We start from the raw sequence: 21,965 nt of genomic DNA on the forward strand, positions 1-21,965 counted from the left end.
TAATTAACTTGTCTTATGCTAAAAATAACATTGCATGTGTACTTAATTCATTGTTAATTTGCACCGACTTTTTTTCATTTGTTTCCCTCGCCAAGTGCGATTTCTTGGCGGCAGTTGGGGAAAGCTGCCTTCTCCCTGTGGAAGTGATTTGGCTTCTGCGAGGAGAGCACAAAAGGGGAAAAACCTGTGAAAGCTGCATTTGCATGAAAGCGGCACAAATGCCGGGAGTCCCTGTGTTTGAAGTTGAAATTAAAAAGCAGACTTTTTCCTCGCCGTGAATGGATCATTTCTTGATTAATATATTTATTATTTTCATTTTTTCCTCTCTAAGAAGTGCCCACCATAAAAACAAACCAAAAAAAAAGCCAAAGCAGCAGCACCCATTCACCCACCCACCCTGCCCTTTCCCTCCACCCTTCCTGCCGCTCTTCCAACAATTCTCCTTAACTGGCGGGGAGGGGTTTGTCTTTAATTAGCAAGTGCTCATAGGCTGCGGTGCCTGGTGGGCTGGGTCGGGCTTCACTTTGCCTTGCGGGAGCCAAGGCTGGATGCTGGAAGCGGAGCGGCGGATCCGGATCCGTGCGGGGCCGATCCACATCGGTGCGGGACGGATCCTCCGATTGTGGAGCCGTCGTGTCCTCGGGATAACACCTCCGTGGTTGTAACAGCGCCATGGGGCAGCCGCTCCCACCCCGGAGGGAGGTTGGTAGAGAACGAGCCGGAGTTGCTGGTTGTTTGCGGGGCGGTGCGGTTGGCGGGGGAGGGCCGGCTGCGGGACAGGCTGGGGGGAGCAAGAGGCAGATACTTCGGCACAGGACACTTCTTCTGAAGTTAATTCCCCGCTTGGGCTCTTGGCTGAGGCGGGGAAGCAAACTTCGCCACGGGGAGGGTTTCTCAGCCCTGCGGGACGTACTTGGGACGTACTTCCTAATTTTTTCACGTTTAGAAGAGGCAGGTTTGGACCCAGCGAGGCTGGTGAGCCCTGAGCTGGGCTCAGCCGGGGCTGTTCCGGGTCAGGGAATCTGCAGATGGGGGCTTTACATTTGCTGTGAACTTCAGCCTTTCTGAGGTGTATTTGGCTGGTTTCTCCAAAGCTGGTGAAGCCGCAGTTCTGCCCGGTCCCTTGTAGCAGCTGCCGTGTCGGGACGCAGGGAAAACCTGCGAGTTTCCCAACGCGCTGACACAGCCCGTTCTGCTGAGCTGCCGGCTGGATTTCTCACAACGAAAGCCTTTTCTGCCCGCTGCTTTGTATTTGGTGTGATGCTCTTTCTTGGAGTAGAAGGCTGCTCTGTGGAAATCTTCAGCCCCCAAGTGCCTCCGATCTGGCCTGGACAGTGATTCCAGCCGGTGCATCTTCCTTGACTTTGGGAGTGCTTTTCCTGTGCAGTGGGAGCTGCCACGGGCTCTCTGTACACATCAGGACAACATGTATTATGTGTCCTGGTCTACGTGGTCTCTTGATCCCTCCTTTAAATAAGTCTGCCTGACGCCTTTGAAGTCAGTAGAGTGATGTGGCTCTTTGGGGGACAGACACAGATCGTTTGATAGCGTGGGTGAAGCTCTGCTGGTTTGACGTTCACTTGAAGATCTTAAGTAACGGGATGTCCTGCTGAGGCTGGTGCTCCCGTGGCTGCTGGGACAAGTGCTCTCTGTTTGTGTGTGGCGTTGTGTTTTGGAGCTGCCTGTTTGCAGCTCAGCGGCGGCCGGGGGGGGGAAGCTCAATTGCGAGTGTCTTTAATCGCTCAGGAATTCATGTTTCTTTCCCATGTCAGCTCTGGCATTTGATAGCGTGAGCTCATGCCAGAGGCTCGCAGGTAGCTGGGGAACTTAATTCCTGACCTCCTCCTTTGGTGATGCTCACAGGAGTGTTAGCTCTTTGGGTTGGGTCTTGCAGCCAAATCCTGCCCAGTTTCACCAGGAGTTTAAGCCCTGAGGCCTGGGACTACCCTTCCTTTTCAGCTTGTTACCTATCTGCACTGTTTTTACTGTGAATATGCAGAAAGCTCCTTCCTCTAGGGTGAGCATTACTGTGTGGTGCTGAGCACTGCCCAAGGTTGCTGGGATCTCTGATGGGCACTGAGCCTCAGTATGGGATGGTGGACCCCAGCACCCCTTGTACAACAGCCCTGCAGCTGCAAGGGGCCTCTCCTCCTGTTCTTTTCCTGTGAGAAGCCACCAAACCTGAGCAATCAGGGTGGGGTTTTTTTTTGCAGTAGGAAAGTATGTCTGGCCTTCCCTGAAGCTGGAGATGCAGCAGGTGGGAGACCTGCAGTGTCTGTGCCACCATGGCATCCCCATCACCCATCTCTGTGCAGGGTTTAGCTGGCTGGGGCAGGAGGGCTGAGCCCTGGTGCTGCCCTCCTCTCTGCCGAGGGGGCTTCCTAGGAGGAGAGGGTTGAGGTTTATCTAAATGGGCTGAGGAAGAACCCAGATTCCTCTGAGAAACCAGTTAAAATTTACAGAGATTACTGCAGGCTGTGATTCTTCCAATTCAGTGAAAGTTTATTGAAAGATACATCTGTTTAATTTTTTGGGGCCAATATTTCACTTTCCTACTTAGGGAAGATCAAAAGGTCTCCCTTAAATACCCATTTGCACATTTAATTTTGTCCAGATCCACAGCATCCTCCTTTTTAGGATTATTGAAGATTTGTGTTGAGGCTCTGGTCTTACTGGAAAAGACCTAATAAAGTGACTTCTCCTGGGGGCTGTGATGCTCTTTTTAATTTGAGAAGCTTGAACTCCTGCCACAAATAATGCTGTTGCTGGCAGATGTCTTCTGAGTTCTCACAGCTGAGGAGGAGTTTGCTGGGATCAGAACTCCAGCTTCTTTAAGCTGCTGAGGATACTGTTTGACATTATATATAAATGAATTTGTAAGCTTTGCTGGTGAAATCATTCTTTTATGAAGCAGGCTGAAATCCCATGCCTCACCTAGTGTTTTTTTACTGCTATTCTTAATGGTAGCAAGGTGTAAAGTCTTGTGTCAACTTGACGTTATTATCCCCTGTAATTTGTCGAGTGTTCTTTAGACTGAAGGTGTGTCTGCAGTGAAGGAAAGATCCTGTGTTTACAGTGGGTCTGCTCCTGAGCAGTGATTTGACAAATCTCTTCCTTGATAGACCATACAAAGAAGTGCACTTGTCTCCTTTACCTGTTAGCTGTGGAGTGACCTTGGGTGTTTATAGTTATCCCTTCTCTGGTAACTGATTTACAGCAAGTTAGAAAATCTTCAGGGGAAAAAATCCTTGAGGTATGCACTTACTGCCAGTGTTACCACAATTTTTTTTTCCTTGAAATGAAACTGTAAAGAAGATATCAATGTTCATGCAGGCTTCTAGGCTTATCTTCTCTCTCCCTACCTAATGAACATACCAAAGGAGAAACTTAGACGCTGAAATAAGTCCTGCAGCAAGCTGTCACCCTCTGTTCTGAGAAGCTCCCTTCTGTTGCTTTTGTTGCAAACAGGTGGTTCCTTTAATTTTGCATTGAAAAGGCTACTTTGTAGCAAGTAATTTAAAAAATGATGATGATAATACCTTTGAATGGGAAGGAGCATTGTACAGTGGCCTTAAATCTGTGTGTAATAGAGCTGAGGGAACAGTGTGATTATTTTACGGGTGTTGAATTGCTGGAGTGTCTGATGTCAGTAAGGATCTGTTCTTAGCTGAGGTGAGGGTGAGAGCAAACACTTGAGGCGTTTTCCTCTTATTGTCTGGCTGACAATTGATGATGATTTTAACTTGCTCTCACATGCCCTGTACCCTGGAAACTGGAGTTTCTTTGGTCATGTCAGAACGTCTGATGGAATGTGCAGTTGGGTTCTTTATTCTTTCCCTTAACAAAACCTTGGCCAGCCTTTTTTTGCCCAAAAGAAGGGTTTTTTGGTCCTTATTCAGGTGCTGCTTGCCATGCTTTTTAGGCACTGTGAGATGTGGGATGTGTGAGCAGCTGGCACGTAGCCTGGCTGCTTTGCGGCCAGCTATGCAGGGCCAGACCTTGGCCCTGTTGAGCTGCAGGATGGAAATACATATATATTATACCATCAATTGAATTTTTTTTTGTTTTTTATATGTATAAATATTTTTTTAACAGATATTTAGCCACGTGCCCCTGCCCTGCCATTCACTTCCATGGACTCACGTGAGCATTGGCCAGATGCATGTGCCAGCTCCACATGTGCAGGCACCCTGGAAAGCAGAGGGTGGTGAAGGGATATTTTTTTTGGGGGAAAAAAGCTCTGCTTGCCAACTCGTTTCCAAAATCTTTGCTGTGCTGCTTCCCTGTCTGCTTGGCACAGGGTATCCAGGGTGGCAGGAGGGAGCTGTGGTCCTTGGGGCAGGGAGCATATCCTGGCTTCTGTGCTTAGGGGAGCGAACAAGAGGAAAACACATGGATTTGCCGATCTGGAATTTTATATAATATGCACATTTGTGTCTTTAGGATTCAGAGTTTTCTCTGATTCTGTGCACTAATACCGGGAGGTATCTAGTTGCTGGGGTTGGCATCGTGTGCTGTTGCCACTGTCCTGAGCATTTTGTGCATCTCTTGCTCCTCATGCCCACGCACCACAGAGGCATGTAGTGCTTTCTAGATGGTTAAAGGAGTTAAACACCAGAACCTGGGGCTTTACATAACAAAGCAGGAGCGGGAGGAGTGGGGCTTGTGCCTGGCAGACAACTCTCCTGCACTGGGGTGCCAAGTCCCCCGGGAATCTGTCTGCTGGTGTGAGGAGGGGCAAGAAGCTATCTGGTGGCTGCTGCTCCCACTCTGGGGAGCTGGAACCCCAAAAGAAGGTGGGACAGTGCCCAGCATTCCCCCGGCACCTGCTGTGTCCTTCCTGGCAGGGAAGTGAGTTTCACCTCTGAAAATAAAAACTCGTACTTTAAAATAGCCACCAGTGAGGCCAAACTTGCAAAAAAAGGGGTCATGGAGGGGGATGGAGCAACTACCAGGAGGACCTGGTGTGGCTCCAGCAGCGAGTGGGATGTGTTGGCACAGCAGGCAGGGTGACAACACAGTGTGTGGTCAGGGATGCAGGTTTTTAATATCAAGATAATCACCTCAAGATAGCTATCTTATTGGGCTAATGTGCTTGCTTCATTGCCAAGAAAAGGTGTCCAAAAGCAGGGCTGGGTGTGAATGAACCCAGAAGCATCTACTTGCCATGCACCTGCTCGACTGCCCTGCATTGGTCTCAGCCACGTGCAGCATTTGCACCTCTGTGCTCTTCAGCTGATGGTATTTCTGCAACCATTTTCCTTTGAAAACTTGCCCTTTGCACTCTGTGGATGCAGCACTGACCATACTGAGCTCCAGCAAATAAGATCGTTCTACGCCTCTAGTAGGATTTGATGGCAAAGCATTAGTTATCTTAGTGTAATAGCATTGTCTCTTCCTCCTCCATCCCTTTTTTTGACAGAAAAGATGGATAAAATAAGGCATGTGTCCTCTGCCCCAAGGACCTACTCTTTGGGGAGAGAGCCTGTAGTAAGAAAATAATGTGAATAGTCATGGGGTGGGCATTTTGCAGAAGAGACAGAGCATCAAGTTGGGGCAGGCTCTGGAAAACCTTTGGGAGAGGAGGTACAGAGCTGAGGGTGAAAAACCTCATCACGATATGCGGGGTCACTCAACAGAAAGAGACACTTCCCCCTGGGAAGTGTCCTGTTTAGCCTGTAGTGACAGCAAGTGAATATTCATAATATCCATGGGGTTGGAAGTTATTTTTCTGGTTTACACCACTGTTGGTGTAAGAAGACTTAAATTGCAATTCCTCTGGCTGCATTTTTCAAGTTAAACTGAGAGCAGGCTCAATTCCTGTTGTAGGTTTTGATTAAGGCAGTGATGCCTCGTGTGCAGCCCTCACATGAGGACTTCTTTTTTTTTTTGCGAAATAAGATAAACCCGCTGATAAACCTCAGAGTGGGTGTGAGAGGATCCCAGTGCTGCTCCCCAGCTCTGAGGCTGTCTACAGCTCCCTCCTTGTGTCCCCGACCATGATCCAGGCAGAGGGACAGCTTTTTTCTGGGAGTGTCCCAGCACCCAGACAAAAGGTCTGCATCAGGCAGACAGCATCCCACAGAGCAGGGCTCTGCCAGCCTCTGTCCAAGCAGGTGGTTCACAGCCAGTAGCGGCTCTGGTTTTCTTGCCATGTGGGGACTTGCTCCTTGGCTCTTCTCCCATTGGGGTCCTGCTGGTGGTGTGTCCCAGGTCTCCTCCATACTGCTGTTGCGGATGAATCTCTGAGCTCTGTCCCAGAAGCTTCACCCATTTTACCAGCTGGACTTTTGGGAGGATTTTCTTGGTGGGATTTGCTTGCTCTTCACTTCAGTCTTTATTTCCCCACCTAGAACACGGTCCCCTCGTGAGCACCGGCTGCTGGCTGCATCGCGCCCGGATCAGGTTCACTTTGCAGCCAGTATCAGCTAGGCTGGCTCCTGCTTTGCAGCATCCCGGGATCCCCAGGGTACAAATAAGCCAGAAAAAGTAATTAATTGCATGTTTCCAGCACTTTCAATAACCTGAGGTGTTGTGGCCACGGCAGGACATTGTCACAGTGCCCCATGACCTGGCTAAAGGCAACCTTGCTGCTTTTTTTTTTTAATTAAAAAACGCCACCAAAAACCAGAAAACCTCTCCCTCAACAAACTTTGGATGTGACACACAAGAGGTAAAACAAGTGGATGTTTTGGACCTGCACTTTCTGTTTTAATTGAAGTAAAATGCAGTTGTGCAGTTGGCTCTTCCACGTGCAGAACGCAGTCTGCTTTGCTTGATGTTTCCTTGAGAAGCACCCATTGGTGCTGGGGACTCCCAGGAAGCTCAGCTGTCCTCTCTCTGTCACAGCTCAAGCAACTTGGAGAGCAGGCAGGACATCATATAGTCTTTTTGGAAATAAAAGCTTTGTCTCTTACTTCTCTCTTTCTAAATGTCTATGTAATCCCCGTGAGATGTTCTAAAGTGTGTGTTTTTTCCATGACAGATTTCCTGCAAATCGCTTTTTTTTTTTTTTTGCAAGAGTCCCACCCAGCATTAAGTCTTACCAAGAAAGAATAGAAGATGACTCATGGTGGCTTTGAAATTTCTGCCATGAGACCTGATCCTGCTGAGTTTTGGCAGCAGTTATGGCCAGTGAGCCATTTTATTCACTGGGAGAAAGAACTGGCAAGATGGAAACTGCTGTTTGAGCCTGCTCAGGTTTTTTTGTCCTGAAAGCTATGGCTTTTTTATTCTGCCAAGCAGCTTTTTTGTACATGTTCCATCTGCAGACACCTTTCTGAGCAGCTCTGCTCCAGGAGGTCATGGCAGTTGAGGGAAAAATAGTCTTTCATTTTTGGCTCATGATGTACAGCTGCCCATCCTGTGCTGAGGTCTGGAGGGTTAAGCTTGCAAGTTGTAACCTTCTTGTTCTGATTTCCTCTAGGACAATGTGGAAAAGTACTGTGCAGGAGTTTTCACAAAATGAGAAAGAAGTGCAGGGCATCTCTGGCTTGTCCAGACACCCATGTTGCTTGTAAAGTGCTGGAGGTCGGGGTACATGGGTAGGAGAGAGGAGGCAGCTGAGACTTGGTTTGAGTTCAGACCCCAGCATCATCTTTCAGTCCTTACCTTCAGCACACTTCTGCTGACCTCAGGGAGGCATTGGTTTTCCCCTTTGGGAAAGGAGGTAAAAATTAAATATATCTGAGGCATCTATTTTTTTTTTGTTAGGAAGCTGTCAGTGTTGTCACTGTGTGTAAATGAGCTATTTTGCATACATTTACTGGTGTTTAGTTGTATGTAAGCAAGGAACATAGCAAAGCTGTTCTGTTTCTGCAAGCTACTTCTACATCAGGAAGAAATTCTTCATTATGGTAGTAAGCTGCTGAAATGGGCTGCCTAGGGAGGTTGTGGAAGTCCACTCCCTGGAGGTGTTTAAGGCCAGGTTGGATGAGGCTTTGTGCAACCTGGTCTAGTGGGAGGTGTCCATGTTCATAGCAGGGAGGTTGGAACCTGATGATCTTTAAGGTCCCTTCCAACCTTAACCATTCTATGATTCAGTGAATTTTCTGTTGAATTTGCCTGAGTTAGATCTTGGTTCAGCAGGTACCAATCTGAAATGATTGGTTATGGTTCCATGGAGATCCTGTAGAGGATCTTCTTGGGAGAGGCTGGTTCACAAAGCCTGCCTGAAGCTCTCCATAAATCCTGAGTCACCTTTGCCCTCCGATCTTGGCTCACATCTTCTCTTACAATGACCTGTGGGACCTTCCCAAGCCAACTGCTTTCTTTTTGTAAACTAGAACTTCTCAAATATTTATCTTAGCTGACCAGGGAGAAGGAAAACACAGTTCTTGAGAGGCCTTAGTATTATCCTAGATCCACAGATGAAACTGTTTGTGATCTGGCAGGAGATTCTGGGCCGTGTAAGGGAGGTGAGGGCTGGTGTTGGCTTGTATTGGTGCTTGCTGTTGGCAGCTGCTTTTGGAAACACGGAACAGCAGCAGGCATGTGCCTGCCTTTGGCAGGTGGTGTTGCTGCCTTTTTGAGTATGATGCCTTCTTGTACCATGAGCATGTGTCATTGGATGTCCCCTGCTTGAGGCCTTGAGCTCTGTAGCTTTAGGGATAGACTAAAGAGTGGAAGTCTTTAGTCTAGCCAAGGATGGAGGCATCAAATTCTTGTGGAGTTATTAGCCAAAATGCATGAAATATCTTTAAAAGCATTGCTTAAAACCATGCAAATAAAATAATTAGGGAGCTTCAGTTTGGATAGGTGCTAAATCCAGGTTTGCAGGCAGGGGACGGGAGTGGTTTGGGGTGATGCGAGTGGCTGCACTATGTCATGGGGCTTTGCACCAATGGCTTGTCCCTGCCCAAGCCAGGGATAGCGGGTGAGAGTGCTCTTGGGATGGTGCAGGGTCCCATTTGGGATGGAGAGGCAATGAGGTGCTGGCCAAGAGAGGAGCTGGGGCAGCTGAAGGTGCATGCTCTCACCAAGGTGCTGCAGCTCCTCCCTGTTCCATGAACCTGACTTTGGATTCATCCAGTGCCTTGGGTTTACCAATGTGCATTCCCAACACGCAGCTTGGCCTTGAACCCACCAGGCAGGGAGGGAGCTGGGCTTGGCTGCTGCTCCTGGGGGTGGTTGTGTCCTGTTCTGGGGTGCTACCTTCCTGCTCCGTTGTGGCCTTTTGCTCATTCCATCTAGTTTGTTGGTTTTGGGTTTTTTTTTGTGGGTTATTTGCCTTTTTTTTTTGTTTGGTTGTGTTTTATTTTTCCCCCAATGAAAATTACCTGAGTAATTTCATTAAAACAAAAAAACCCAAACAAATGAAAAAATAAAAACAATCCACCCCAAAAACCTTAAAAAAAAAATAATAAATTAAGACAACAGAAAGGGGACTTTATTAAAGCAAAAAACAACTATTAGTAAAAATACATGGTCTCAATCTGCTACTCCTTGTTGCTGTGATACTCACAGAGATTTCTCATTTATTTGAGCAAGTCACGTGAAGGGTCAATATAAAGTTGGCACTTGCATGTGGTTTATAACAGCAGGAGGAGAAAAGAAAAATCATGTTGCCACTTAATGGAAACTTGGCAAGAAGCAGCAGCATCTGGAACAGGGACGGTGGCCTCCTGACATGTGCCTGTGCTTGATACAGAGCAGCCAGCACCCGTGCTGGGAGCAGGGCTGGGGAGCAGCGCTGGGAGGTCCTGGGGCGGTCACCCCGATCCATCCTGGAGCTGCAGGGCTGTCCCTGGGTTGAGCTTGGTTGGCGGGAGCGATGTGAGGATGTGTTTGCATTTATCAGCTGCCACCTCACCCCACTGTGGGATGAAGGCACTGGGCTGCCTTCCAGTGTGCCTGCTCAGATCCCAGCTGCCAAAATTCCCCGAGGAAATGCGGCTGGGCAGGTGGCGGTCACTGGAGCAAACCCTGGGAGATACCAGAACAGTTGAGTGATGTACAGGGCATCAGCCATGTAGACATCTATACGTTTAGATCATGAAAACATGTCCTGCATTCCTATGACGTGTTCAGCTATATAAAGAGCAGCAGCAATGCCTGCCATCCCACGGTGGGCTTTGTCACCTCTGGTCGCTGTGGAGATGGTTAATCCAAGAGTCCTTTGCATTACACTATTGCCTTGGCAAGCTTCTCATGTTTAAGATTTTTATATAAAGCTTTTTATGGCTGAGCTCTGTGTGCCTGCCAGCACGCTGAAGTGCTGAGTGCTTTGACCTTCCTACTGTTTGTGCTCTTTGAAGGAGGGTCTTTCTCCAGCCCCTCTTCTCCCTCAGCTCAGGACTCCCTTTGCCACCCTCTGTTGTGGGGTTTGGGGATGCCCAGATGATGCTGAAGGCCAAGGTGTTGCCAAGTTCTTCCTCTCACCCCCTGCAGCATGTCTCTGGGGGTGGATAATGGGGGCTGGAGGCTCTGGACATCCCCTGGCCTGGATTTTAAGAGTGTTATGCAGAGTGCTTCTGGGTTTTTGGGTGCAGGGTGGTGCCGTGACCACCTTGGAGAGTGGAGAGTTCAGGGGACCCTGGAGGTTGAGCACAGTTCCCCAGAGGACACATGGCAGGAGGGGCCAGTGCTGGACTTCAAGGCTCTCCTGTGCACCTGAGGATTCCAGTGATGAATGTGTGAGTGAAGGGCTGGCATTCATCACCCATCAGTACCTCCTGCTGGGCTTCCTGTGGCAGCCCGGGAGCAGGGCTGTGCTCTGGCAGCCCCACTTGGCAGCGAGGACCAGGAGCCAGGACAGCCAGCACGTTGGGGTGAGATCAGCAGCCTGTGCTCATCTCTGGATGTTGATGTTTTTTAATTTAGTGTCAGTGTTCTGTAAAGCAAATAAAATGAGTCCTTGGGAAGGGCCTGACGCTGAGGCTGGTGCTGGGTGTGGGGGAAAAAAACACAGCACAGAGAAGTATTGTGACAACAGCAGGGGGTTAGTCACCACCTAATGACAGCACTGCCCATCACGATGACCTGTGCCTTACCTCATCACTTCCCTTCTCCTGCCTGTTTTTGGTGTTGCCTGCGTTCCAGCACAAACGCTGCGGGACAGACGCCGCCGAACCCCATACAGGGGCAGAGGGGGCTCTGACCTGGTACGGATTGCACAGCAGAGACATCTATAGGTTTTTCCTGTAATTTCCAGGCAATCCCAGTCTCAAAGCATCTTTTCCTCTAATGCAAACAGGCCATGTGGATTCCCATGACTTAGCTTTTCTTCCGGGCAGGCTGGTGGCTTGGCAGTGAGCCTCGCTTGGAAAGGCCTATGGAGATCAATAAAGGAGGACTGTGCTGCAGTCGTTAAAGTGGGAAATGCTAATTGGTTTCTGCTTTTAGAGGTATTACCACTAAATGGAGGAGCTTTGTGAGAATGATTTCTTTGGAAACAGTGATTTAAAGTATTTTGGTTTTATCATGGCCAAAGATAAGAAAACTAGGTCAGGGTTAAGTCTGAACTCGATGTTTATTGTCAATTTGGGTTGGTGTTTCGGTTCTTCTCCTGCTCCCGGTCTTATCAGGGTGGGACCAATGCTTTGGTTCTTATTCAAGGATTGTTTTGTGCCTTTTAAATAATAAACACTAATCTTCTTGTGCTGTTCCTGTAGCATGAGCATGCAGAAGGGCAGATTTTCAGGAGGCGTCTCCGTGTGCCAGGCTGGCCGCTTGCTCATCTGGCTAAATAGTTTCCATGTGTACAGACTCTTAAGAGCAGGGTTAAGTTATTGCTGAGCATTTCTTACTCTCCCCCCACCTTGTCCTTTAACTTCGTATTTAGGGAATGTAACATGCTATTTGCTGTTTGCCAAGAGCCCTTGGATTTTGATTAAGTAGTGGGGGAGCGTATACTGAAAAATAAAATCAGTATTTGTCCTGTTTGCTTTGTTTGGATGTGTGGGATTTCCTGGGCTGGAAAAGCAGGATCCCCTGCAGAGAGGGGACCCCGCGTCCAGGGGACACATCCTGGCTGCTCAGGGGATGTCTGACACCTGCCAAAGGCTGTGGAAGGCAGATGTGGCAGGGTGTAAAATCCAGGGCTGGTGACAGGCCCAGCTCTTTCTGAGGGGTGCTAATAACTCCTCAGAAAAAGATCTTGTCAGCCAAAGGTATTTCTCCATGATGGAGTGATCCAAAGCTGATGTTAGGTTTAAAATGTGAGGAAACAGGGAAATACTTACATGGAAAGCTTCATCCCCACCAAGCAGGGCAAACATGGCATGTAGGATTTCCTTGGCATCTCTCCTCTGTGGCACCCGGGCTCCTGGCAGCAGCAGGAGAGAGGAAATTAATGGCTCAAGTAATTTGGGGTTTGCTTGTTTTTTTGTTTGTTTTTTTTTCTTTATATTTTGTTTGTTTGTTTTGTTTGTTTTCAATAATCTCCTTGCCCTGTTTTAGCCTGAGCCTGTCTGTTTTGCTCCATGCAGTCAGGGAGGCTCACACGGGTCTCGCCACCGGGCTGCCTGTGGGACAAAACCATGTCTGGGAACAGAGGTCGCTTGTCCCAGCTCTTGCCAAAAGGTCACTGTACTGGGAAAGATGTCGTGAGAACTGGAATGAGGATAATTTTCAGGGATTATAGTGTTTCTCGCCATGGGGATGCAAGTTGATGTAGAGCCTGAAACCAGGGGAGGCATTAGCAGGAAAAGCCTGTTTTTACTGGATGTATTCTCTCTTCCCTCCCCCCTCTTTCCCAAATGAAGGCTTTCTCAGTTTCCTGGCTCTGCATGATGCTTGCAGCATCATTACCTTGCTAAGGAGCAGCCATTAGCTGAGCTTGGTGCACATCTGCCATGATACATGTAAGAGAAGAAATGTGGACTGACCAAATTTTGGGTACCAGCTGCACGCATTTTCACATCAGGACTTGAATGTCTTAAAAACAGTGAACTGTTCATGAATCTTTACTAACATACGCATTTTTGCCTTTAAAGCTGTGCTCTTGTTGTCCTGTGCAACAAGTAGAAGACCAGTTTCTTTGACAAAGGCTGCGATTGTCATATGGGCCCCTAAGTAATACCTTGGGATTAAACCATAACCAATGGCAAATAAAAAATAGATACCGGGTTTGCAAAGCTGCAGGATTGAGCCCAAGTTTTACAATATGTTGACAAAGGCTCAGGGATTTTTATAGTTAGCTTCGATTTTTATAATAATTTTCCCTGTAGTTGAAAACGTTATTTTTGGTGCAGTCGCTGTTTCCCTGGTACATATTTTACTAGTTCAAGAGGTTTTGTGCCCATGTGCTGTGGGGACAGCCAGGCAAAGGGAGGCAGGGAGCTCAAGTTGTGCTTGGAAATAATCTGAGAAGTGGGCTGGACAAACATGGTGTCTGCAACATGTGTGAGGTTTCTTAGTATGTTTTTGTTCCTTTTTTCAGTTTTTTTTTACCATTTCATTTTTTGTTCTAATTTCTTCATTCTTTCAAAAATTTACCTGTGCTACTGACTTTTTAAATTGTTTTTTCTTCCTGGCTGCTTTTCTCCAGGCAGACTGAGCTGGATAAAGCCAGAGCAGCACCTTCCCCCTGGTGATACGTGGGTCATGTGCCAGTCCCTGGCTGCCAGGGCTGCAGGTTTGGGTGCTGGGGGCCTCCGGTGGGGACCTTGTTCCTGCTCCCTTGCCCTGGGAAGGTCGATAAGGGCACCCTGCCCTTACAGCCATCCAGCCCTGGGGCCTCTGCAGACCCCACCTCAGACAGTCCCATACCTTCCTTTGCCATTAGACGGGTTTTTTTCTCCTGAGTCTCTACTTTAAGCCTGCAATTCAGAGCAGTTCTCTCGTGCCCTTCCTGCTCACAGCAGGCTCCTCCACTCTTGAAGACTACTGCTGTGTTTCCTCCAAGTTTCTTCATTCTCTCGATCCAATAGTGTTCTCATGGGTCAAATGCTTTAGATCTGACGCTTCCCATCATTTGCACCTGATCTTTCTTTTTGCCTTGCAGGCAGTAGCTCTGTTAGTGCATCTCGACACAGGTTTTTGCCTTTTCTGGGATTGCTGGTTCTTGACCCACTGAAACCCTGGTCTGTCTTGTTGGTTTTTTATTTTATTTTTTCTAACAAACTGCTGCTTATTTTCTATCCTGGATATCAGCCAAATAGTAAAACGTAGCATTTGTTCCTCATAAACTTTATCCTGTTATTTCCACCCTGCTGCGACTTGCCACTCTGATTTGAGTTCTCTCTCTCAGTCCTTTGCTTAATTGCAGCCTCCAAAGCTGGCAGTATCAGCAGGTTTTATAAGCCCATTTTCTAGTCCATCATTAGTGCAGGCAGCGAGTGGCAGTGGCAGGACGGGGCCTTCTTGATGCTGCCTCTCTGGTTTGCTGCTGAATCGCGGGGAATGACACTTGGCACTTGTTTGCACCCAGCCTTCCACTCAGCCTGTTGCAGATTAACCCAGGCACATTCCTCAGCTTGCCTATGGGAACGCAGACCATGTCTGTGTGGAAACTCTGGCCAAGAGGTTAAATAGCTCTTATCCAGCAGAGCTGTATAAAGCCATTTGCAGAAGCTGTCAGGGGTGTGGTAAACCCCATCTTTCCAGCTGGCCTCTGTGCTGCCCTGTCTGCCTGTGCCCTCTAGCAGGGTCTGTGGGGCTTGTGGCAGGGCCTGGGGGCAAGTCCTGTTTTCCCTCTTGAACCCATAATGTGGCTCTAATCTTTCTGTGGGGAATTTTGCTGCTGGGACTGACTCGGGTCCAACTGCATTCGGAGTCTGCTTTGTTTCAGGACTTGGCTGTGCCGGCTGTGCAAACAGCTTTAGCTTTAAGAAGAAGAAAAAAAAAAAAAATCAAGAAAAAAATTCCGGAATAATGCAGCCCTGCTGTGATCCTTAGCAAATAATTGTTGCATACACTGGTTAATTGTTTATCCATTAACTGACTGCATCAATTAATCTGACAAGAGGAGCCCGGCTGTACCTGGCACAGAGGGAGGGGAGGCAGAGGGAGGATGCACATCCTTTCCACCCTGGCTCCTGTCCCCGTGCTCTTCCTCCAGCCCTGTCCATGTGGTATTTGTCTGCTAGTTTCCTTCAAGCTGTAATTGCTGGCACAGCATGTGCACAGTGTGTTTGGGCTTATCTTTCACCGGGCAAAGCTTTTCTTCTGGAAAGTGCATGAAGTTTCCATGAAGCAAGAGCATCGCTTCAGACTTAAAAAAAACACAAAACCAACAAGTGTGTTTTGTTTTGAAATGTGAATACAGACAGAAGGAATAAAAAGCAAGAGGCTGCTTTATTTCCAGCTAGAGGTGGCCCCAAAAATTTTTTTGCTCAGAGTGCTGAGTGGGGAAAAAAATTGGGGTTTTATTGTCTGCATCAGTGGGGAGCAGGGAAGTGCTGCTGCCCAGCATAGGGCAGTTCTGGGCTTCCTCCTAACTCCCCCCTGGGTTATTTTGGAAAGCTTGATAGTGTGGCCACCCTCCCAGGAATGCTATTTATTTATGTCTGCTTTCTAGGGAGAAAATAAAAAATCCAAAGCAAGTTTATATCATGTGGAATGACTTCACTGCTAGGAGAAAATAGAAATTAACCTTATGAGTAATTAAATTCCACTGTGGTATGTTGGTAGCAACAGGTAAAGTGCAAAGGTTCTGGCAGGGAGAACTGGCTTCCCACGGAGCTGCGGGGAGGCAGATGTGGGCTGTGCCGGTGCCGAATTCCTGTGGCAGGGAAGCTGCGAGGGATGGGCGGAGCGGTGGGGAACAGCGGCAGTTCCCAGCTCACCTGTGAGGGTTCATGCAAACCCTTTTCTGCCCCTCTGACAGAAGGAGTACGAGGGTGGGATACATTTGTGGCTTTGTGTAGGAGTTATTCACATGATATCTTGAAGTGAGGTGCTGGTCCAGAGTCCCCAGTCTGGTCCTGAAGCCACCTGTGCTGTGGTGGCATTCCCAGGCAGCAGTGGAAGTTGACAGAGCCATCTCAGAGTCCTTGCTTCCATGATGAAACTCTTAATTCTGCATTTACTTTGGTGGAAGAGAGGAAATTGTCCCAGTTTTTCTTGAATCGAGTCTGTGTGCAAATGGATTTATTTATTTGTTTTCTGAAGGCAGCTGATTTTAACATGGTTTTGGCCTTACGTGATGTTAGCCATATGTAGTAATAAAATTATGTACTTGTTTCAAGAAGAAATTATAATAAAGAATGTTCTTTCGAAAGCAGCTAAACACGTGAATTATTAAAATGTTAAATTATTTCCAAATTACAGTATATGCAGTTTTTTCTCTGGAGCGCACTCCAGAATAATTGCACAGTGTTCTCTGCAGAAGGCAGCATCAGAAATGTTTCTTGTTTGGGGGGTTTTTTTACATGTTGTTTCTTCACACAATGTAAGAGCTTCCATGGGTATAAATGGGCACCCTTGTGTTGGCTTCTGTAAAATGTCGCCAGTTTGTCCCATCTGTATTTTTTCAGTGTAGCTGTTGAGGTGTGACCTTTATTGCAGAGCAGAACAAAAATTGAGGAGACTTTGACTGTGTAGATGCCCAGGAGCTGGAGCTTGGCTGCTGGCAGGGACCAGCAACTGTGTCTGCAGCTCCACGGTGAGTTACAGAGCCTGGAGGAGGAGGAAGCAGCAGCTTTGTGTCAGTGGTAGTGGACGTGCCTCACATCTTAAAGATTTCTTTATTTACTTATATTTTAAATTTTCTTCTTCCTTCCCTGTTTCTGTCCTGACTCAGGCTCTTGGCGTGGGTGGGGATGAGGGTGGGAAGTGCTGTTTTTGTCAGTGCTCAAACAACTCCAAGAGCCACAGCCCTCCCCGTGCCTGCTGTCCCAGGGGTGAGCTGTTCCCCCAGCCTAAGGGATGTGAGCTTCCTGGGGGGCTGTCGGAGGGGTGAGGACAACCTGCAGCATCCACCCGTGTTGCTCCAAGGTATCAGGGTGCCCCTGACACCTCTCTATGGACAGAAGTCCTGGTGGCTGTGACTTTTGAGCCTGCTGAGAGGATGGAGCCGTGGGAGAGCAGGAGACTCGTGGATTCCACTGGCCATCGTGCGAGGTGCACGCAAATAGAGGAAGTCTTCATAATGCCAGGAGTTTGTATCACTAAATCAAGCAAAGGAAGAACACTTAGCAAAAATGCCTCCTGATTTTCTGAGTGAGCTTTTCCTCCATGCAGCCAAAGCTGGGAAATGACGTCATGTTAGGTCTAGGATTTGGCCAGGCATTAATACGATTTGTGCTTTTTCCGGTGGATCATCATTATTGCAGAGATCTCTGACATGACCAGGCCAGTTGATGCAGAAGCTTCCTTGCTTTCCCTTTTGAAATCAATATGTGAAGGTTCTCCTAAGCTGCAACCAACCCCCTGCAGGATTTCGTAGCTGGAAAGTGAAATATTATGTATTTTCCATTGTGAAGGGCAACAAGAGTGCACAAATCTTATGGTCGTTGACATGGGGGGAGATTTTTGTAGCCTGAAGCTACCTTTGATTTCTCACTGCTCTAGGTGGTGGTTTACTGTAGCTGCAGGCTGGGTGTTCTGCACTGGGCATGTAGGATGGGGGCAGCTGGGATGAATGTGGGTAAGGATCTGGAGGGAGGGCGTGGCCACCCGCTGCTGAGGGTTTCAGAGGAGGTGGTGACAGCCCTGCTCCTTCCTCCTCCCAGCCCCCTGTGGCTCCGGCACGTGAGTCCCTGAGATGTCACTGAGAGCTGAAAGCCATGCAGCTACATCGACGCTGAAGAAGATTGCTGCAGACATGAGCAACATCATCGAGAGCCTGGACACCAGGGACCTCCACTTCGATGGTGAGGAGGTCGACTCAGAGGTGCTAAATGACCCAAAAGGCACTGGTGAGTTAACACCCATATGTTCTCGTCCCATGTCCCACCTTGATTTAATAACCAATGATGTGTTGACAGGTAGATACAACCTCAGTGGTTTTACCAAGCCCAGCTATTGGCTCTGTTGGAGGACCAGGAGACATGTCTCTTGGCACTTAAGCTCTTGAAGTCAAGTCCCCTCTATGAAAGCTTGTCTTCAAACTCTTTTATTTAAAACTTGGTATATTTTAGTGGAATTAGTGCTGCTGTGTAAATGTTCCTGTGTTAAAGTGTTGCAGCTATCTGCTGGCTTTCATGCTCTCGTGGATGGTTACCAGGCTGCTGAGCTAACAGGGTTTGTGGTCCTTCCAGCATGCATTCCCTTCTCTGCCATCTACCACACCTGTGGGTTCAGAGAGCCGGGCACGCAGTCGTACCTGACGGGATGTCCTGTTCGAGTGCGGGTGTTGGAAGTTGAACGCTTTACTTCCACCAAGAAGGTCAGAACTTCCAGAAATTACATTTTATTTCCAGAGAGCTGTATTAAAGTGCTGTTTGTGGGTTAGTTTCGTGCGTACTTGTTTGTGAGCTGAGGAAGCGGGAATGCTTGGGTCTCAGAAAAACACTCGAGAGGTTTCCTGTTTATAAAGCCTAATAAAGCAGAACAAGAAATTGTGAGGCAGAATGATCCTTAACTAAAATTGAATGAGAGCTCTCGAGGTGAGCAGCAGCAGGAGGATTACTCCTTTTGAAGCTGCAGCTATTGTGGTGATATTCTCCTCTGCAGGTACCAAGTCCCAATGTTTACACGATCGAGCTGACCCATGGAGAGTTCACCTGGCAGGTGAAAAGGAAGTTCAAGCACTTCCAGGAGCTTCACAGGGAGCTGCTGAGGTACAAAACCTTCGTGCGCATCCCTATTCCAACCAGGAGGTGAGTGCTGCACCATGGATATGGTGGGCCTTGGGAAGATGAGACCTTCTTTTCTCTTTTAATAGTATATTGGTTTGGCTCCACCAATCCCATTTAGATTGCCATAAGGAGGAGAGGGCAGAAGAACTTACTGTCTACAAATATTTAGCAGCTATAATAAAAATACTTAATTTCTAAGTATTTAGCAGATAAACCTAAGTGGTGCAACCATCTCGCTGCTGACTGAAAAAGCACATTGGGTCCCAGGTCATCTGCTTTGGAGCTGAATTTGCTTTGAGCTTGGGGAGGGGTTATGCAGATGGAAACTGTTGATGTTGTGCAGCTTTCTGCTGGCCATGGTTGGATGTAGGGGGTGTGGGGTCCCTAGCATGGATGGTCAGTGCCCAGGATGGTCTTCATGCTTGGGGTGGCTGGAAGCTTAAGGGGAAGGAGGTTGTGTGGGTCAGCAAGAGCCTCCTGATGTGAAGAAATGTGGGGGGTTGATATTAAGAAAGATGAGAACATGAGGGGTTAAGGGCTGGGGGAACATAGTGCCCTAAAAGTAAGGTTTAGGCTTAAAATGCTTTTTCCTTAAAAGAGCAAAACAAGACCCTGAAAAATCAAGCTCTGATATTTCTGTGTTGTGTTTTCATTTGTGAGCCAGTTGGATTCTTCAATGAATCCACACTTGCCTTTTTTTTTTTTTTTTTTTTTTTGCTTCCCTGACTACCCATCTCTTGGTTTTTAAGAGTTTGGATGGGAAAAGGAAGAGCACCACAGCAGGGTTACATGTTGAGGCGTGCACGCACTCGCGGTGCTTAGACTCAGCGTCAGGGTTTGTTTTTCCTTCCAGTCACACGGTGAGAAGACAATCCATCAAAAGGGGAGAGCCGAGGCAGATGCCCAGCCTGCCACACACCTCCGAGAGCACCGTGCGGGAGGAGCACTTCTCCAGCCGGAGGGTAAGTGCCCGGCGCCCTCTGCGGGGGCTGGAGGGATGCTCAGGGGGTCTTCTGAGGTGCAGAGATGCCAGACAGGTTTCCTGCAAAGCCACACGACCAAAGCCTTTGGTTTATTACCACTGAAGTCTTTTGCTCAGCAAACTCAGATGTTGACAAGAACGCCAAGTTCTCCTCCATGCAAAGAGGAGGATGCTGCTCCCGGCCTGTGCGCAAGTTTTCCTCTGCAGTTGAGGAAAACTGTGATGCTCGGAGTGGCCATTCCCCTCCTCCCACCTGCTCCACGTTAAAGAGGCACTTTGCCAAGTCAAGCTGCATGGTGGAGGCAGCCCCGTGGCCATCCAAATCGGAGAGATTTCAGTCCTGTGCCCCTCTGACAGACGAGATGACAGTCAGGCTCTTGATGCTGAAGTGGGTAATTTTAGCCGAGGCACACGTGTTCTGTGTAACTTCATCAGATGTTAACAGATGGGCCCTTCTATGGAGAGGGTGGATGTCTTCCTACCTCTTCATTGCAGCTTCACCATTTGCAAAAAATAAAAAGTTGTCTAAAAAAACCAAAATGTGTTTATTCCCCCTGAGGTACTGTTCTTTCTCTTCCATTCACTCATTCCCTGGACTTTTTCCTGCTGAAGCCTGAGCTCAGGCAGGTTGTCTCTTGTGGCTGCACAGTGCAGATAAGCCTCCCTGCCGTGCACTGCTCACTGCTGTGTGGGAGGTTTCAGGAGTGAGATTTTGGTTTAAAAGAGGAGGAAAAAATCAAAGTCATAGAATTCCAAGTTGGAAGGGACCTCAAGGATTGTCTGGTCCAACCTTTCCAAGTAGGAACACAGCTTAAATGAGATGGTCCGGTACCTTGTCAAGCTGAGTCTTAAAACTGGCCGGTGTTGGGGAATCCACCACTTCCCCAGGGAGATTCTTCCAGTGTTCACTTGTGGAAATCCCACACCTTTCACCATGGGATGTATCTCCTGCTGCCCACCTGGGTAACTCAGTGCTGTGTTGCTAATGCTGAGAAGGATGAAAGTCATAGAATTATAGAATGCTTTGGATTGGAAGGGACCTTAAAGATCATCCAGTCCCACCCCCTGCCATGGGCAGGGACACCTCCCACTAGATCAAGTTGCTTGAAGCCCCGTCCTACCTGGCCTTTAACTCTTCCAGGGAAGGGGCATGCACATCTTCCCTGGACAACCTATGCCAATGTCACACCCCCCTCCCAGGAAATAATTTCTTCCTAATCTAAATCTCCCCTCTTTCAGTTTAAAGCCATTACTCCTCATCTTTATCATTCCATGCCCCTCAGCTTTCCTGTAGCCCCTTCAGGTACTGGAAGGTGCTCTAAGATCTCCTTGGAGCCTTCTCCTCTCCAGGCTGAATCACCCCAGCTCTCTCTGCCTGTCTCCAGAGCAGAGCTGCTCCAGCCCTCTGATCATCTTTGTGGCCTCCTCTGGACTCTCTCCAACAGCTCCATATCCTTCTGATGCCCAATGGCATTAATTTATTTTCCGTTCCTTTTGTGTCCTGTAGGACTCTGCCCAGTGGGAAGAGATTATCTCTGCTGAAATGTTTTCTTCTCTTCCCTGCTCCTGACTCGGGAGGACAGGCTTTCCAGTGAACTGGTGGCCTGGCCACTGTCCTGTCTGTGGCTTTGGGACAGGGCAGCATGGTTGCTGTGCATGAACCCAGTGTCTTGGTTAAATGGGCTGTGTCTGAGGCTGTTTTCTCTCATGAAACTAATTCCTGTGGGTCAGAAACAGCAGGGACTGATCCTGTATTTAAAGTTGTTCTGAATCTTGGGCTCAGTCAAGGAAGTTGACCTCTAAAATGACAGTGCCAAGGAGCAGGTCAGCTGATAGGAGGTGGAAATGCAGATCTGCGAACAGCAAGCAACCTATGATTGAGCTGCTTATGCTGCTGAGCTATAATCTGTGAGCACATAATGATGTATTTATTGAACCATTCAAGCTGAAAAATGTGTCTGATTTCATAATTACTTTCTAATGCCAGACAGTTGGATTGTGGGGTTTTTTCCATGAAAATTTCTGCATCTTATTTAAAGTTTCAATGTTTTAATTGTAGAAACAGTTGGAAGACTACTTGACAAAGATCCTGAAAATGCCCATGTACAGGAACTACCATGGAACAGTAAGTAGAAATTTGCTTAAATGCTTCAGGAATATTTGCTTTACAAATATTGAAATCATTGGAAGAAGACATGCAGCTTGTATAAAAAATGTTTTACAGCTGTTGTGTCATTTTTCATAGTAGATTTCTCTAACATGGATGTAATATTATTAAAACCAAAGAAAAAGAGCGGATG

The 21,965-nt window shown here is 47.8% G+C and overlaps 1 protein-coding gene across 2 annotated transcripts in view; it reads left to right on the forward strand.

Annotated features, from left to right (window-relative positions):
• The first annotated feature begins 523 nt into the window (after positions 1 to 523).
• Positions 524 to 21,965, forward strand: part of PLD1 (phospholipase D1) — a 63,255-nt gene continuing 41,813 nt past the window's right edge. For both annotated transcript variants that reach the window (XM_051626308.1, XM_051626309.1), the window contains exons 1-6: positions 524 to 702; positions 17,616 to 17,801; positions 18,144 to 18,271; positions 18,559 to 18,704; positions 19,537 to 19,645; positions 21,725 to 21,790. In XM_051626308.1, the coding sequence (XP_051482268.1) occupies positions 17,648 to 17,801; positions 18,144 to 18,271; positions 18,559 to 18,704; positions 19,537 to 19,645; positions 21,725 to 21,790 (603 nt within the window). In that variant the 5' untranslated portion in view covers positions 524 to 702; positions 17,616 to 17,647. The remainder of the gene's footprint in view (positions 703 to 17,615; positions 17,802 to 18,143; positions 18,272 to 18,558; positions 18,705 to 19,536; positions 19,646 to 21,724; positions 21,791 to 21,965) is intronic.

Source organism: Apus apus, chromosome 8 (assembly GCF_020740795.1).
Source record: "Apus apus isolate bApuApu2 chromosome 8, bApuApu2.pri.cur, whole genome shotgun sequence".
In the NCBI taxonomy this organism is placed as follows: Eukaryota; Metazoa; Chordata; class Aves; order Apodiformes; family Apodidae; genus Apus; species Apus apus.